Raw genomic sequence first — 18731 nt, 5'->3', positions numbered from 1 at the left:
GAGCATCCTATTGGGCTGTATCACCGCCTGGTACGGCAACTGCTCCGCCCACCACCGTAAGGCTCTCCAGAGGGTAGTGAGGTCTGCACAACGCATCACCGGGGGCAAACTACCTGCCCTCCAGGACACCTACACCACCCGATGTCACAGGAAGGCCATAAAGATCATCAAGGACAACAACCACCCGAGCCACTGCCTGTTCACCCCGCTATCATCCAGAAGGCGAGGTGAGTACAGGTGCATCAAAGCAGGGACCGAGAGACTGAAAAACAGCTTCTATCTCAAGGCCATCAGACTGTTAAACAGCCACCACTAACATTTAGTGGCCGCTGCCAACATACTGACTCAACTCCAGCCACTTTAATAATGGGAATTGATGGAAATTATGTAAAAATGTATCACTAGCCACTTTAAACAATGCCACTTAATATAATGTTTACATACCCTACATTACTCATCTCATATGTATATGTATATACTGTACTCTATATCATCTACTGCAGGGGTGTCAAACTCAAATACCCAGTGGGCCAAAATGTAAAACCTGAACAAAGTCGCGGGCCAACATTGAACCTTTTAATATGGACCCAAACAAGTTTTGCTTTAACATTGAATATGGAACAAGCATCGCTTATTACCATACAATATATAATTTAATAGTGGAGACATGCAAAATCGAATTTCAAATGAAAAAACACATCAATGGCATTAATTTATTAAATAAATAAAATTTAAATAAAAATCGTATGCCTCTTTTCTATTTGCAGCCTTCTGATTTAACTAGCCTTTACAGCAGCCTCACTTTGTGATGTGGCTTTTTTGAACATATTCTGTTGTGAAACCAAACTTCTTTTCATCTCCTCTACTTTCTGGCTCCTTTGAGTCATGTCCAGGTCCTTGTATTTGTCATGGTGTTTCGTTTCATAGTGTCGTCTAATGTTGTACTCCTTACTTACAGCCACGTTGACTCCACAAACAAGACAAACACGTTTGTCTTTTACATATGTAAACAGATATTCTGCCTCCCACTTGTCCAGAAAGCTCCTGTTTTCTGCCTTTCTTTTCGCCATTTTTGGGAAGGGATAGCGCGCTGACAGTTGTAGCGTCTATGTTGCTATGACTACTGTCACAGAGGAGAGGGCGTTTCTGGGTCCTGTCCTGATTGGCGCGCGAAAACAACAGCAGAGCATTATGGGATTCGTAGTATTAGCGGTGAATGCGCTGTATAATACCGGCGGGCCAGCTCTAGTAGTAATTTGGTATTGTCTCGCGGGCCAAATATAATTACCCCGTGGGCCAGATTTGGCCCGCGGGCCAGAGTTTGACACCCATGATCTACTGCATCTTGCCATCTTTATTACATTTACATTTACATTTAAGTCATTTAGCAGACGCTCTTATCCAGAGCGACTTACAAATTGGAAAGTTCATACATATTCATCCTGGTCCCCCCGTGGGGAATGAACCCACAACCCTGGCGTTGCAAGCGCCATGCTCTACCAACTGAGCCACACGGGACTATGTAATACATGTATCACTAGCCACTTTAAACTATGCCACTTTATGTTTACATACCCTAATTACTCATCTCATATGTATAGACTGTACTCTATACCATCTACTGCATCTTGCCTATGCCGTTCTGTACCATCACTCATTCATATATCTTTATGTACATATTCTTTATCCCTTTACACTTGTGTGTATAAGGTAGTAGTTGTGGAATTGTTAGGTTAGATTACTTGTTGGTTATTACTGCATTGTCGGAACTAGAAGCACAAGCATTTCGCTACACTTGCATTAACATCTGCTAACCATGTGTATGTGACAAATAAAATTTGATTTGATTTGATTTGAAATCATCTGAAACACAACCAAAACAAACAGCAAATGCATCCAACAAGTTTGTAGAGTCACAAGTTTGATGTAGCCATTGTGTGCTATGAATATGGGATCAAATTCTTATGTTTTTACTACTTTAATAAACATATACGTGAATTTGTCCCAATACTTTCCTCCCCTAAAAGGTGGGGACTATGTACAAAAGTGCTGTAATTTCTAAACGGTTCACCCGATATGGATGAACATAACCTAAAATTAAAGCTGAGAATCTGCACTTTATCATCATAGTCATTGTTTGACTTCAAATCCATACTTTTGAACTATAGAGCCAAAAGAAGAAAAAAAGCTTTACTGTCCCAACTATTGTGGAGGGCACTGTACTATAGTATTCATTGTAGTATTTTTACGGACTTAACTGTAGCACAGCAGTTTTTTTCTCTCCCAGAAACATTACAGCACATACTGTAGTATTTAGTCTGGTGTTTTTGCATACATTACTTCAGCATACTGTAGTATTTACTGTAGCATTATATTGTAGTATTTCTTGTCGCAGTTTTACAGACATTTCTGTAGTATATTGTAGTGTTCTATTGGACAAATAGTAAAACAGCAAACTTGCCATAACCTGCAAGTAGATCAGAATGAGTATGACCAGATCAGCACTCCTGCTCTTCTCCATGACCTGTTGGCCGACAGTAGACAATGGACCTGATTGGACAGCTCAGAGCTTCTGCTCTTTTCTGTCCATAAAAACAAATGGATTGGTGGAAGAGGCCAGGAGCAAGGAAGGAGGGTGTGGTCAAGCAAGGCATCACCCGAGGCTAAATGCCCTAAGGTTTTTATCAGAACAGGCGTAGATTAGTTTCACCTTTTTCCGACATGAGTTTGTTGGGTTTAAAATCAGCTTTATTAAAATTATAGCTCACAACTGTGCGGGGGCAGAGGGGTGGGGGCGCTAAGGAGTGCATTCACATATATCTACACACTTTCATACACACACACTTTTTATTGTATTTTTGGGGAACAACAATATATGATCTATACTTGGCATGTAGGTTTCTCACTCATGGGAGGCAGAAATTGGCACATAGGGGAGGGGGTTGGGGTATATGCAAATGACATATTAGCATATCAATGCAGTGTGTAGTATATAGTGTTCTACACTGTACTACAGTTTACTACAGTGTACTAAATCATTTTATAGTAAGTACTGTAGTATTCGAAAGTAAATTATAGTATTTTTTTACGAGGTAAAGCATTATTTATTTCCATAATGATCATATTCATGGAATGATTTCCAGCTTTACACCATGATACATCAGATTTGTTCAATGGCTACATATTTACAGTACAGCACATTCATTGTGTACATGATTGTCATTGCACAGTAGAGTAATATGGATAAATAAATACCATTATTTACAAAGTTATCATAGGCCTAACATAGTGTTCACCACGGTATACCATGGTAAACTATAATACATAATATAGCACAATGGTAAAATTAGTAAGTGCTGGTTCAGTTTTTCTGAATCACGTACAAGCATTTTTTGGAACAATCTTGTCGATTTTCAAAACCGACTCCGCAAGACATAGAATTCTGTGGCCTTTTGCAAAACAATAAATGTGTTTTCAAAATGTAGTTGCCTTCTCAAAACATAAATACGTTCATCAAAACTCTATTATAAAGTCAAAATTGCAAATACACTCATCAAAAGAACACAACTGCCTGCCAAAGCAATTGCACAACCATACTTTTCTCTTCAATCCAAGCAGACAAAACAGAAAGCTTGTCTGTGTTTTACATTTAATCAAAAATACACACATTGTGTGCAGGATTCATTCATCGGTATATCATCGGTATATCCATATCAGGCCAACATAGAATTATAATTCCCCTAGACAACCCACCCTAGTCATTTTCACGCCCCAACCACCATAGAGAATAAACAGCTCTCTATGGTCAGGGCGTGACAGTAGTATAGTATTGTGCAGTATACTACAAAATTATATAGTAAGCACTACACAATCGAGGGATACTACAGTGTGGAGGATAGTACTCTAATTCTACAGTACACTACAAAATGCTATAGTAAGCACTACACAATTGAGGAATACTACAGTGTATACTAATGGGTGTGTTCCTTATTCCCACTGGAGTGCCAAAGTGCGCTCTGGGCGTTCATACATTCAGAGTGTCCTCAGTTCATAAATTCAGAGCATTTTGCTCATGGAGTGTTCAGAACGCACACTGGACACTTTGGCTGAGGAGTCGGGTTGATCTGAGCATTCTGACCTCGCAATGGCATTCAAGCACCCAAGCTAATAAGCTAAAGTTGTCTAGCTTGCTAGATACTTCCAGACACAAATGAGAGAACACCTCACTTGCCCTAGCAGAGCTGGTTAGGCTGTTTTCATGTTATATAGAGCGTTTGCGACTGTGTTGCTGACAACAATTTAATTACGTTTTTTTTGCCAACGTTTATATTCAACGGGTGTTGCGCGTTCGTAAATTCTGATAATATCAGAACCGACAAGCCATCTGCATCATCATCTGGCGTCACCTGACATCGCCGTAATTAAACCATCATTTAACTTGGTTTAGGAGCCTGAGATCGCTGATCTACTGAGGGAGTCCTGCTCTAGGCTAAGGCAATGTCATTTTTTTTGTTGATAAATGTGTAACCAAAGTATGGCTAGTAGGCTATGTTTATGTGTGTAATATTTATTTCATACATTTTCAAACTTTTTTTGTGTCATCCCTGATGATTTTAATGCATTATCCACATGTGTGGTTGTATTGTGTTTTAAATTGTCAAATAAATCTATCAACTACAGTGTGGAGTACAGTATACTACAGTATACTACATATTATAGTAAGCACTAGAATGTTCTATATCAAACTGTAGTATTTTTTCTGCGGGTATCACAGACATTGCCATTGGATGCGCCGAGTCACATTAATAGTTTGAACACTGGAATCTGTGTTGTAATCTACACCCCGATTAAATCCTTATTTCTATTAATGATTTTCATTATATAGCATACACTTTCTTGTTCTGAACTTCCAAAGTGAGTGGGGCAGTTGTAGCTTCGTGACAACCACATGAGCAACCGCTCACCAATTTGACAGCTCTAACGCAGTTACAACTCCGACACCGCCAAAATACCAACTATGTGGGAGTCCGCTATCACCGGTTAACACTTGATCTGATTGAATCTAGGCTTTAAAAAATTCTTGGCATTTCAAACAACGTGAAATCTTTCTATATTGGTTAGGGAAGAAGATCAGCCGTTGTAGAGGTGGATACTAGCTCCCTCTTTAGTGCTGACAGAGTCCGGACCAACACCAGGCTGAGAAACCCTGCCGTTAGAAGAACCTATGACATGGATGGTAAGGGAGTGGTTTGTGTGGGAACCTACTAGACATTATTGCAATGATCAGCTGTTTTCAGGTATCTATGTAGCTATTACATTAAGACATGAGCCTAACATGATTTGTCTGTTGTCTGCAGGTCTGATGGAACTTCTGTCCAAAACCCAGTGCTGCAATGTGGACGATCAGAGAGGCCTGCTGAAGAAGGAGCAGCTGTGGCTTCCTCAGTTCCTACAGCTCCCCCTGGCTGAGGCGCACGAGGAGGAGGACCAGGAGGAGGAGCAGGGGAAAAGAGGAGGAGGAATGGGGGGACTGCGGGGTCAGGATGGACGAGGGCTCACTGAGACAGAGCTGGAGCCATCTCCTGTCCACTTCCATGCCTTCCCTGAGTCCTTTCAGCTTCCCTCTGGGCCTCCACTGCAGTTCTCAGACACAGGAGTGGGAGGGGAGGAGCAGACCAGACCGCCCTCCTCAGACAGCCAGCTCTCAGACCCTGACCCTGGCCGCGAGACTGTGGTGTGACCGAGGGAAAAGAGAAATGCTGTGGATGAATGGATTATGAATTAGCCTGGGTACAAGTCTGTTTAGCAATGACAGAGGAATGTTAGCTAAACAGACTGGTACCCAGGCTAGTTAGGAATGCCTGTTTTACCTTATTTATTAAGCTGAATTACAGTTCTGTGCCTTCTATTGCCTCATGTTGTTTACCTGACCTTTGGTATTTTCACTTTGCTTAAAGGCTCAGTGCAGTCAGAAATGTGGTTGTCCTGTGTTTTCTATATATTTCCACATTATGAAGTTGGAATAATACTGTGAAATTGTGAAAATTATGATAATGACTTTTTAGTGTAAGAGCTGTTTGAAAATACCTGAAATTTCTGCCTGTTTTGGTGGGAGGGAGTTTTGTCCTTCTATGGTGACATCACCATGCAGTAAATTAGTTAATATACCAATAAGAAAGAGAGTTCCAAACCTCTCTGCCAATAACAGCAAATTTTCTATTTTCCCCTCCCCACTTCCAGACAGTCCTAGCTAAATTCTTGCTTGAGAAATTACTCCTTTCCAAGAAGCAATTTTTGTTTCTTTTTTACCATTTTAATTGAAAACAATCACAGTAAGGAACTTAATTGTTACCCAAAAACGATTTGATATAAACATAAAAATGGATGCATCGGACCTTTAAATGCACAGTATAAATGGTTACCTATAGTGTCTGGATGTTTTTACTGTTGCTCTGCTGTTTATTTTGCCTAGGAGATAATACATGGATGTATTGATAACCTACAGTGTAAAGTGTAAATCAAATTATATTAGGTCATTGGAATACAACGTTTGCCACAACAATTTCATCACTGGAAATAATCCAGTGGAGAAATGAATGTTTCTCTTGCTTGGTGAAGAGATACTGTAGAGCATAAAATTGCCTGGGTATGTAGCAGCCTTTTATGTTCAGTCTCCTTCGGCGTGTTGTTAGTATTCATTGCAAGTCAGACACAGAGAGCAGACAGAGAGGGGAGGAGAGAGAGGAAGAGTATAATTATTAGCCATCCCACTTAACCATCCTCAGGCATGTCTCTTAGCCTTACACCTCAAGCAGTCCTGCAACTAGTTGTAGAAAAGAGTACAAATAGTCTACATCTTCTCAGAGCGAGCACTGTCTTTGTACTATAATAAAAAAATGACTTGATGAAACCAAGATTGAACTCTTTGGCCTGAATGCCAAGCGTCATGTCTGGAGGAAACATGGCACCATCCCTACGGTGAAGCATGGTGGTGGCAGCATCATGCTGTGGAGATGTTTTTCAGCGACAGGGAGACTAGTCAGGATCGAGGGAAAGATGAACGGCGCAAAGAACAGAGAGATCCTTGATGAAAACCTGCACCAGAGCGATCAGGACCTCAGACTGGGGTGGAGGTTCACCTTCCAACAGGACAACGACCGTAAGCACACAGCCAACACAACGCAGGAGTGGCTTTGGGACAAGTCTCTGAATGTCATTGAGTGGCCCAGCCAGAGCCCGGACTTGAACCCGATCAAACAACTGGAGAGACCTGAAAATAGCTGTGCAGTGACGCTCCTCATCCAACCTGACAGAGCTTAAGAGGATCTGCAGAGAAGAATGGGAGAAACTCCCCAAATATTGGTGTGCCAAGCTTGTAGTGCCATACCCAAGAATGGCTGTAATCACTGCCAAAGGTTCTTCAACAAAGTACTGAGTAAAGGGTCTGAACACTTACGTAAATTAGTATTGGTTGGCTTTCATCAAGCTGCCCCTCAAGAAAAAGCATTTTAACTGTAACCTGGTTCAGGTTGTCAGTGTTTACAACCTTCAAAGGAATGAAATCATCAACATGTATTGATCACATCTTTACTAATGCTGCAGAAATCTGCTTTAAAGCTGTATCCAAATCCATCAGCTGTAGTGATCACAATATAGTAGCCATATCTAGGAATACCAAAGTTCCAAAGGCTGGGCCAAATATAGTGTGTGAGAGGTCATACAATATTCCTATGTTGATGATGTTAAGAATATTTACTCGTCTGTGGTGCGTAATGATGACACATTTATGAAATTGCTTATTCCAGTTACAAATAAGCATGCACCCATTAAAAGAATGACTGCAAAAACGGTTAAATCCCCGCGGATGGATGAGGAATTGAAAAATAGCACGGTTGAGAGGGAGGAGACTAAAGGAATCGCAAGTCTGACTGCACGACCAATTGGCAAACGTACTGCAAATTGAGAAATCATGTGACTAAACTGAATAAAAAGAAAAATAACTATACTATGAAACAAATATAAATTATATAAAGAATGATAGTAAAATACTTAATTGAAAGTCAGCACCTTAATTGAAATTTTGGGCAAAAAGGCAAACTCAGCTCCATCATTCTGTCACGCCCTGACCTTAGAGAGTCTTTTTACGTCTCTATTTTGGTTTGGTCAGGGTGTGATTTGGGGTGGGCATTCTATGTTGTGTTTTTCTATGTTTCTTTATTTCTATGTTTTGGCCAGGTATGGTTCTCAATCAGGGACAGCTGTCTATCATTGTCTCTGATTGGGAACCATACTTAGGTAGCCCATTTTCCCTCCTTTCGTTGTGGGTAGTTAACTTTGTTTGTGGCACTAACGCCCTGTAAGCTTCACGGTTGTTTCTTTCGTTTGTTTTGTTGGCAACATTTTAAATAAAAAGGAAAATGTACGCTCACCACGCTGCACCTTGGTCCACTTCTTTCAATGGCCGTGACACATTCATTGAATCAGATGGCTCTTTCATCACAAAACCCACTGATATTGACAGCTAATTTAATAATTTTTTCATCTTCAAGATTAGCAAATTTAGACATGACATATCAGACACAAATGCTGACACTACACATCCAAGTATAACTGACCAAATTATGAAAGACAAGCGTGGTAATTTTGATTTCCAAATTGTGAGTGTGGAAGAGGTGAAAAAGTGATTGTTGTCTATCAACCATGACCAGCCATCTGGTTCTGACAACTTGGATGGAAAACTACTGAGGATAATTGTGGATGATATTACCACTCCTATTTGCCATATGTCACGTTCCTGACCTGTTTTCTGTTAGTTTTGTATGTGTTAGTTGGTCAGGACGTGAGTTTGGGTGGGCAGTCTATGTTTCCTGTTTCTATGTTGGTTTAAAGGGTGACCTAATATGGCTCTCAATTAGAGGCAGGTGTTTTTCATTTCCTCTGATTGAGAGTCATATTAAGGTAGGTGTTTTCACACTGTTTGTTTGTGGGTGGTTGTCTCCTGTGTCTGTGTCTATGTTTGCACCATACGGGACTGTTTCGTTCGTTCGTCATTTTGTTTGTAGTAAGTACTTGTTCGTTCGTTCTGCGTGTTTTATGTCAGTTCGTCGTTCTAGTCTGTCTACATTCGTTTTGTTATTTTGTAATCATTTCAAGTATAGTTCGTTTTTGTTCTTGTTTAATAAAATTCATTATGGCATTTCAACGCGCTGCACCTTGGTCGAATCACTACTCCTCCTCTTCGTATGAAGAGGAGGAGGAACGCCGTTACACCATATCTTCATTCCAAGGCTACAAGAAAATGTGTGCCCTCATACCTTGAGGGAAAGAAAAGTAATTCTGCTACCCAAGAATAGTAAAGTCCCCTTTACTGGCTCAAATATCTGACCAATCAGCCTGTTACCAATGCTTAGTAAATGTTTGGGAAAAAATGTGTTTGACCAGATACAATGCTACTTTACAGTAAATACATTAACAACAGACTTTCAGCACGCTTATAGGGAAGGACATTAAATATGCAAAGCACATACACAAATGACTGATGATTGGCTGAGAGAAATTGATGAAAAAAATATTGTGGGAGCTGTTTTGTTAGACTTCAGTGCAGCTTTTGACATTATCGATTGTAGTCTGCTGCTGGTAGAATGTATGCGTTATGGCTTTACACCCCCTGCTATATTGTGGATAAAAAGTTACCTGTCTAACAGAACACAGAGGGTGTTCTTTAATGGAAGCTTGTCCAACATAATCCAGGTAGAATCAGGAATCCCCCAGGGCAGCTGTCTAGGCCCCTTACTTATTATTATTTTTTTTTACTAATGACCTGCTACTGGCTCTGAGTAAAGCCTGTGTGTCTGTTTATGCAGATGACTCAACACTATACACGTCAGCTACTACAGTGAGTGAAATCATTGCAACACTTAACGAAGAGCTGCAGTCAGTTTCAGAATGGGTGGCAAGAAAATAAGCTAGTCCTAAATATTTCTAAAAGCATTGTATTTGGGATAAATCATTCACTAAAACTTAAACCTCAACTATATCTTGTAATGAATAATGTAGAAAATGAGCAAGTTGAGGAGACTAAACTGCTTGGAGTAATCCTGGATTGTGAACTGTCATGGTCAAAACATGTTGATGCAACAGTAACTAAGATGGGGAGAAGTCTGCCCATAATAAAGCTCTGCTCTGCCTTCTTAACAACACAACTTATCAACAAGGCAGTCACCAGCCACCAGAGGTCTATTCACGGTCTCAATGTCCAGAACAGACTATGGGAGGCGCACAGTACTACATAGGGCCATGGCTACATGGAACTCTATTCCACATCAGGTAACTGATGCAAGCAGTAGAATCACATTTTAAAAATGTCACACCCTGATCTGTTTCACCTGTCTTGTGCTTGTCTCCGCCCCCCTCCAGGTGTCGCCCATTTTCCCCATTATCCCCTGTGCATTTAAACCTGGGTTTTTTGTTTGTCTGTTGCCAGTTCGTCTTGTCCCGTCAAGCCTAACAGCGGTTTCCCCGTACTCCTGCTGTGAGGCGACCAGTCTATATCTCTTTGGGTTCTAATTGACTCTGGAGCCGACGAGAGCTTAATGTACGCCACCCTGGTGTCTGAGCTGGGCATCCCCACTTAGCCCCTCTCCAGTCTCCTGGAAGTTAGAGCACTGGATGGGTGCTCTATAGGCAGGGTTACCCACAATACTACTCCTATCCACCTGCGCGTGTCAGGGAACCACAGTGAGTCTATACAGTTTGTGCTCATCAAGTCTCCTCAGGTTCCTGTGGTTTGGGGGTTTTCTTGGCTCCAGTGCCACAGTCCCCTTATCAACTGGACTGCTGGTACAATCATGAGCTGGGGCCTGTTCTGCCACGCCCATTGCCTGAAGTCGGCGCAGCTTGCCACGGGACGTCTTCCTGTGGGCTTGGAAGAAGCCTCGGACCTCTCTGCCGTTCCAGCGGAGTACCAGGATCTCCGGGAGGTTTTCAGCAAGGCCCGGGCCACTTTGCTTCCTCCACATTGACCCTATGACTGCGGGATCAACCTTCTCCTGGGCACCACACCACCCCGGGGATTGCTGTATTCACTGTCGGGTCCGGAGACGAAGGCTATGGAGACGAACATCGAGGACTCCCTGGCTGCAGGGTGTATCCATCCTTCTGCCTCCCCCGCCGGCGCAGGGATCTTCTTTGTGGAGAAGAAGGACAAAACTTTACACCCGCGCATCGACTATCGAGGCCTCAATGACATCACGGTTAAGAACCGCTACCCACTACCACTCATTGCCTCAGTTTTGAGCCGCTCCAGGGGGCCACTATGTTCTCTAAGTTAAACCTGGGGAACGCCTACCACCTGGTAAGGATACAGGAAGGTGATGAGTGGAAGACACCCTTCAGCACTGCTAGTGGACAATATGAATACCTAGTGATGCCATTCGGTTTGACCAATGCTCCTGCTGTGTTCCAGGCCCTGGTTAATGACATTCTCCGGGATATGTTGAACCGGTTCGTGTTCGTCTACCTCGACGACATCCTCGTCTTTTCCCGCTCGGTTCAAGAACATATTCTCCACGTCCGACAAGTCCTCCAGCGTCTCCTGGAGATCCAGCTGTTTGTCAAAGTCGAAAAATGCGAGTTTCATCTCTTTCCTTGGATACATCATTTCTGCTGGGAATGTGCAGATGGATTTGGGAAAGGTGAGAGCGGTAGTGGATTGGCCCCAACCCACGTCCAGAGTGCAGCTGCAACGCTTCTTAGGATTTGCCAATTTCTATCGCCGTTTTATCCAGAGTTACAGCACCCTGGCTACTCCCCTGTCAGCACTCACCTCTCCCAAGGTCCTGTTCACGTGGTCCCCAGCTGCTGACTGGGAGTTCCTGGACCTTAAGCACCGCTTCACCACAGCTCCCATATTGATCCATCCGGACCTGTCCCATCAGTTCATGGTGGAGGTAGATGCTTTGGATGTTGGAGTGGGGGACGTCCTGTCCCAGCGTTCTGCCCTGGACCTCAAGCTGCATCCCTGCGCTTTCTTCTCCCAACGCCTCAATGCCACAGAGAGGAATTATGATGTGGGGAATCGAGAACTACTCACGGTGAAGATGGCCTTGGAGGAGTGGAGACACTAGTTAGAGGTGGCGGAACTTCCATTCATAGTATGGACGGATCACAAGAACATGGAATATCTCCGCACCACCAAGCGTCTCAACTCCAGGCAAGAGCGATGGGCCCTGTTGTTCACCCGGTTCAACTTCGACATCTCCTACCGCCCGGGGTCTAAGAATGCTAAGCCGGACGTGCTTTCACCCCGCTTTTGCCCCGTTTCTACACCCTCGGACCCTGAGACCATTCTTCTTACCTCGTGCCTGGCGGCTACCCTCGTCTGGGGAATAGAGATCCAGGTTCGTGAGGCGGGGCGTCTGTGACGCTGCCCGGTCCCAGAATAGGCTCATTCCTCCAGGCTTGCTTGCCACCTTGGTTCCCGTTGGACCCTGGCCTTTGTGCGACAAAGCTTTTGGTGGCCCACCATGGTTCTGGACGTCTCTGCGTGCGTTGCCGCCTGCACTGTCTGTGCTCAGAACAAGACTCCTCGGCAAGCTCCGGCTGGCTTCCTTAAACCTCTTCCTGTCCCTCACCGTCCCTGGTCACATATATCCCAGGACTTTGTCAGTGGTCTCCCTCCGTCTGATGGCAACACCACTATCCTCACGGTGGTGGACAGGTTTTCCAAAGCCGGCCATTTCATTCCCCTCCCCAAGATACCTTCGGCCAAGGAGACGGCCCAGCTCATGGTACAGCACGTCTTCCCAGATCCATGGGATTCCGGTGGACATGTTTTCCGACCGTGGTCCATAGTTCTCGTCCCGGTTCTGGAAGGCGTTTTGTACACTCATTGGGTCGTCGGCCAGCCTGTTCTCCGGGTTTCATCCCAAATCAAATGATCAGTCGGAGCATGCCAATCAGGACCTGGAGACAACTCTTCTGTGCCTCGTCTCGGCCAACCCCACCACCTGGAGCCAGCAACTCATGTGAGTGGAGAATGCCCAGAACACCCTTCCCTGCTCGGCTAATGGCCTCAATCCCTTCGAGTGCTCCATGGTTTATCAGCCCCCGCTCGTCCCGTAGTAAGAGGAAGAGGTCAATATACCCTCTGCCCAGATCTTCGTCTGCCGCTGTCGGTGTACCTGGAAGAGAGCTCGGCCTACTCTTCTTAAGACCACCTCCAGGTATTGTCGACAGGCGGACGCCGGCTCCCAGCTTTCGTCTTGGGCAGAGGGTATGGCTGTCTACTTGGGATCTGCCCCTCTGGGTAGAGTCCCGCAACCTTTCCCCCCATTTTATCGGCCCTTTCCCTATTTCCTAAATCTATAGTCCCTCTGCTGTTCGTCTCCTGTTGCCCCGCACCCTCCGTATACATCCCACGTTTCATGTATCAAGGATTAAACCTCTGTCTCACAGCCCTCTGTCTCCTCTTTCCAGGCCCACCCCTCGCCCCTGTCTCATCGACGGCTATCTGGCATATACCGTGAGGCGTCTGCTGAGTGTTCGACCTCGGGGCAGGGGATTCCAGTACCTGGTTGACTGGGAGGGTTCATGTCCAGTGGAGAGGTGCTGGGTCCTCGCTAGGAACATCCTGGACCCAGCCCTCACCGCTGAGTTCCACCGCCGGCACCCCGGTCAACCAGGTATGTGCTCGGGTAGGGCGCCAGGTGGCATCACACCCTGATCTGTTTCACCTGTCTTGTGCTTGTATCCACCCCCCTCCAGGTGTCCCCATTATCCCCTGTGCATTTATACCTGGGTTTTCATTTTGTCTGTTGCCAGTTCGTCTTGTCTCGTCAAGACTACTAGCGTTTTCCCCGTACTCTCTAGTCCCTGTTTTCTAGTTTTCCCGGTTTTGACCATTCTGCCTGCCCTGACCCTGACCCTGCCTGCCGTTCTGTACCTTGTGACACTGCCCTGGATTACTGACCTCTGCTTGCGCTTGACCTGTCATTTGCCTGGCCCCCCCCCTGTTTGTTTAGTAAACTTTTGTTACTTCGAACTGTCTGCATCTGGGTGTTATCCTGAGGTCTGATAAAAACAGATAAAAATATACCTTATGGAACAGTGGGGAATGTGAAAAGACACAGGCATAGACACACGCTTAACTTTTTATGGATACGTGGGACGGTAGCGTCCCACCTGGCCAACATCCGGTGAAATGCCAGAGCGCCAAATTCAAATGTAATTACTATAAATATTAAACTTTCATGAAATCGCAAGTGCAATACATCAAAATAAAGCTTAACTTGTTGTTAATCCAGCCAAGGTGTCAGTTTTCAAAAAGACTTTACGGCGAAAGCAAACCATGCAATTATCTGAGGACAGTGTCCAGCACACAAATGCATAACAAATCATTTTCAACCAGGGAGTTGCAACACGAAAGTCAGAAATAGCGATATAATATATGCCTTACCTTTGAAGATCTTCTTCTGTTGGCACTCCAAAATGTCCCAGTTACATTACAAATGGTCCTTTTGTTCGATAAAGTCCTTCTTTATATCCATAAAATTCAGTTTAGCTGGTGCGCTTCAGTCAATAATCCACTCGGTTTCCCTCTTTCAAAATGCATACAAAAGGAATCCCAAACGTTACCAATAAACTTATCCAAACAAGTCAATCAACATTTATAACCAAACCTTAGGTACCCTAATACTCAAATAAACAATTACATTTAAGACAGAGAATCGTTATTGTCTTTACCAGAGATAAACAAAAATAACGCGCTCTCTCGGCCATGCGAAAAACTACAACTTCTGAAACTCTTTCTAAAGACTGTTGACATCTAGTGGAAGCCCTAGGAACAGCAATCAGGGACGATTTTGCCCTATTATAAAAGTGCCAGGCATTGAAATCAGTGGTATGTTGATTTTTTTTGTTTGTTGATGGTTTGTCCTCAGGGTTTCGCCTGCCATTTCAGTTCTGTTATACTCACAGACATTATTTTAACAGTTTTAGAAACTTTAGAGTGTTTTCTATCAAAATCTACCAATTATATGCACATCCTAGCTTCTGGGCCTGAGTAGCAGGCATTTTACTTTGGGCACGCTTTTCATCCGGACGTCAAAATACCGCCCCCTATCCCAAAGAAGTTAAACACGATAAGAGGATGCACTCTACACACACGTACACATGGATTTGGTATTACAGTATGTGTAGATACAGTTTGTGGTAGTTGAGTAGTGGTCTGAGGGCACGCTCTTAATGTGTTGTGAAAAGTGTTATAAAATGTAATGTCATGTAATACTTTAAATTGTATATAACTGCCTTAATGTTGCTGGATCCGGTGAAAAGAAGCGGCTGCCTTGGCATCAGCTAATGGAGATCCTTAATAAGTAAAAAATAAGATCACACACACTGTACAAAAGGACCCGGTTGCATGACGAGTACATACCGTATCTGGCATATTGGTGTCTGTCTTACGATGTTTCACATGCACACGAAGCCAATCCAGTTGTCTGATAATCAGTGGGACACACCGGCGGCAGCTCCACTCCCTGTGTCCTTCACCCTTTTCATATTGCCAACATCCCGATTATTCCTCCATGTTTCTTTGATATCAGTATCGGTGTTCTACCTCCAGCTGCTTGGCCGAATACAACTACATCGAAGAGTTGTAAAGGTGCTGGTATTGTCTCACCAGCTCAAACAAATGCTCTTCAAAACTGGACATAGACATAATTGTGCTTAGCAAATCTCGAAATTAAAACCACAAAGAAAGGAAGCTTGCAAGTAGTAGAAGCGAAGTAGCAGAACATCAATCTCTTATGTGTTTATCCCAGAAGGGATATCGGAAAAGATGTGCTGTAGACACAGGGGCGGGACTTCCGTTGCAAATTTCACTCAATACTGCCCCTCCATCTTTGCAAGGAATGTTACGCCGGGTCTCAATTTCCAGGTAGTACAACACTGGGTCGAATGATGGAGCGTATTATAAGGAGCCGCCCCTTTCGTGATGAAAAACGTCATTGCAGCACTGCACTACGCTCCGTCTGGCCTGTTTGCATAGTGTCTGTAGACCCCTTAAAAGGGTCTTCATGGTCAATCCATCGTCTGAAGTGGCCGTACAGCATTTACTACCATGCAGCCTCTACAGACTTCAGGACTTTCATACTTCTTGTGCAGAGCAGAGCTGTTGTCAAGGAAGCGAGTTTGTGTTAATGCAGGACGTACCGCCCTCATCTATCGTCAACCAATCATGTCCATGTGGAGCAACACAGATTTGAGAGGTGCATGGCGATGCGGTAAGCAGCAGGATTTGGCCTCTGCATGCCTCCGGAGGCTCAATTGCGTTACACCCTCCATATGAAGCCGACCACATTTTCGGAATCAAGCATAAATTGGCTTTAAGAGTCATTCTGGCTTTAGTTCCAGCTTTGTATGGTGAACTGTATTTTGGGCAGTAGTGAACCATACAAGAACGTCTGCTACATAACAATTATTTTCAGGGATGAAAAGTAAGGCTGTATGATGTTATTTTTCTTTAAAAGAATGAGAATATATTTTCATCTTTGATGCCTTTCACAGCTCTCCTCAAAGCTAAACTAGAATGACAATTTCTTCAATCTAGTCTGTAGTGTGTAACCAGAGTTCTGAATCTGTAACTCTAGTTCCTATTCAATGTAGAGGTCAATGTATTCCTCCCTATACGAGGCTTATCAGATGTCGACATCAACAGTAGTCCGACAGTGTAACATTTTCCATGGGCTGTCAAGTGTCCTTGACTTTGTAACCACTCGTTTTGGTTCGTTCAAGGTCATGCAGTCTCAGTAATGCACTTATGCTCATGAAGTGTTTGCTGAATTCTTTACACCCTCCAAATGTGTAGCCTATTACAGACCGAGTCAACTGCAAAACACCAGAAACCTCCATAACGAAACTTACAATGCTCTGTTTTCATTTACAGCTTTACATCACTGAGAGGACCTGATCCAACAGAAGCCTCAGTCTGCCCACTGACCTGGTTTCTTGTTGACTGTTGTTTTTAAAGCAGAAGAACAGCTACCGGTTGCATCGATCAACAGTCTGTGAACTACAGCCACTGCACATGACCTGTGTCTAGAAGAAACTACTATGTAGTCGGCACAGAATAAAGTTAGTGAGAGAAAACAATTCTGTGGGACTTGTGTCAGTTGCTGTCATCATCCTGTCTGAACAAGTTGTATTTGTGCTTGTTTTGCTTTATCCCATGCAGGCTCAACCAACCTCTCCTCATAAACACACAGTGAAGAACAAGTCAACAGATGAGGTTCAACAAGCCATAAAGGTAGACGACCTTGTACCAACAGTCAGTCTGCTTATGTGTATCCAACAGCATCTTTCTTGATCCATCTCATTGTACCGCAGCATTTCCATAGCTAAGAGTGCCCCCTGCTGGTGTGTTGAAACCATCTGAGCTGCAGGTATTCCTTTCATGATAAAATGTGGTATGTTATTTTCAGACAGAGAGAGAGAGAGAGAGAGAGTATGCCGGGTGACTGGTTATTCCTTTTACATAGCCCTGTTTACATGTACAGTATATCCGCCTATCAAGCCTACACTGACACTTACAAACACTCACCCACTCATACACTCATACTAACACTCACACACTCACACTAACACCTACATACTGTACACTGTACACACACACACACACTCACCACCACTTATGCTGCTGCCATGTTGTTGACTATTATTACTATTATTATTATTTATCCAGCTACCAGTCACTTTCTCCTAATCCCTACCTGCATGTACATATCTACCTCAACTACTCCAGTATCCATGCACATTGTAAAATGTGGTACTGGCACTGAACCTGTATTTAGCTTGCATTCTCTATTTTTTCATTCCTGTCTTATTTCTTCTGTTTTTGTTTTTGTTATACTACTTTGATTTTGTATACTGCACTGTTGGGAATTGCTTGCAAGTTAAGCATTTTCACTGAACTTGTGCCTGTGACAAATAAAACTTGGAAGAACTGTTTATCAGAGAGATACAGTACCTTTTGGCTGTTTTCCTTTTGTTGGTATGAAAGTCTCTTTTCCAGGCCTTTCACACAACACAGAAATCATTGCCAGGGGAGATGGAGAATAAGGTAGATAGCTCTCTCTCTCTCTCTCTCTCTCTCTCTCTCTCTCTCTCTCTCTCTCTCTCTCTCTCTCTCTCTCTCTCTCTCTCTCTCTCTCTCTCTCTCTCTCTCTCTCTCTCTCTCTCTCTCTCTCTCTCTCTCTCTCTCTCTCTCTCTCTCTCTCTCTCTCTCTCTCTCTCTCTCTCTCTCTCTCTCTCTCTCTCTCTGTGTCTCTCTCTCTCTCTCTCTGTCTCTCTGTCTCTGTCTCTCTGTCTCTCTCTCTCTCTCTCTCTCTCTATCTCTCTCTCTCTCTCTCTCTCTCTCTCTCTCTCTCTCTCTCTCTCTCTCTCTCTCTCTCTCTCTCTCTCTCTCTCTCTCTCTCTCTCTCTCTCTCTCTCTCTCTCTCTCTCTCTCTCTCTCTCTCTCTCTCTCTCTCTCTCTCTCTCTCTCTCTCTCTCTCTCTCTCTCTCTCTCTCTCTCTCTCTCTCTCTCTCTCTCTCTCTCTCTCTCTCTCTCTCTCTCTCTCTCTCTCTCTCTCTCTCTCTGTCTCTCTGTCTCTCTCTGTGTGTGTGATTTGAGACCACAGAAGATAATTTTCTATTAAATGTATTCTTCCCTGAAAATGACCTGATTTACCTAC

General features: G+C 43.7%; 1 protein-coding gene and 1 long non-coding RNA gene across 5 annotated transcripts in view; both read left to right on the top strand.

Moving 5' to 3' along the window:
• rgs14b (regulator of G protein signaling 14b) overlaps positions 1–8428 on the top strand; it is a 29297-nt gene extending 20869 nt beyond the window's left edge. For all 4 annotated transcript variants that reach the window (XM_071337588.1, XM_071337590.1, XM_071337589.1 and 1 more), the window contains 2 exons: positions 5122–5236; positions 5358–8428. In XM_071337588.1, the coding sequence (XP_071193689.1) occupies positions 5122–5236; positions 5358–5740 (498 nt within the window). In that variant the 3' untranslated portion in view covers positions 5741–8428. The remainder of the gene's footprint in view (positions 1–5121; positions 5237–5357) is intronic.
• A 2923-nt stretch (positions 8429–11351) lies between these two features.
• LOC139536886 (uncharacterized) lies at positions 11352–18024 on the top strand. The gene is made up of 3 exons (XR_011667419.1): positions 11352–13682; positions 16946–17133; positions 17234–18024. It is a non-coding gene; the product is annotated as an uncharacterized lncRNA (long non-coding RNA).
• Positions 18025–18731: the final 707 nt, after the last annotated feature.

This window comes from Salvelinus alpinus, chromosome 13 (genome assembly GCF_045679555.1).
Source record: "Salvelinus alpinus chromosome 13, SLU_Salpinus.1, whole genome shotgun sequence".
Taxonomy (NCBI): domain Eukaryota; kingdom Metazoa; phylum Chordata; class Actinopteri; order Salmoniformes; family Salmonidae; genus Salvelinus; species Salvelinus alpinus.
This window is presented reverse-complemented; position numbering and strand designations above follow the sequence as displayed.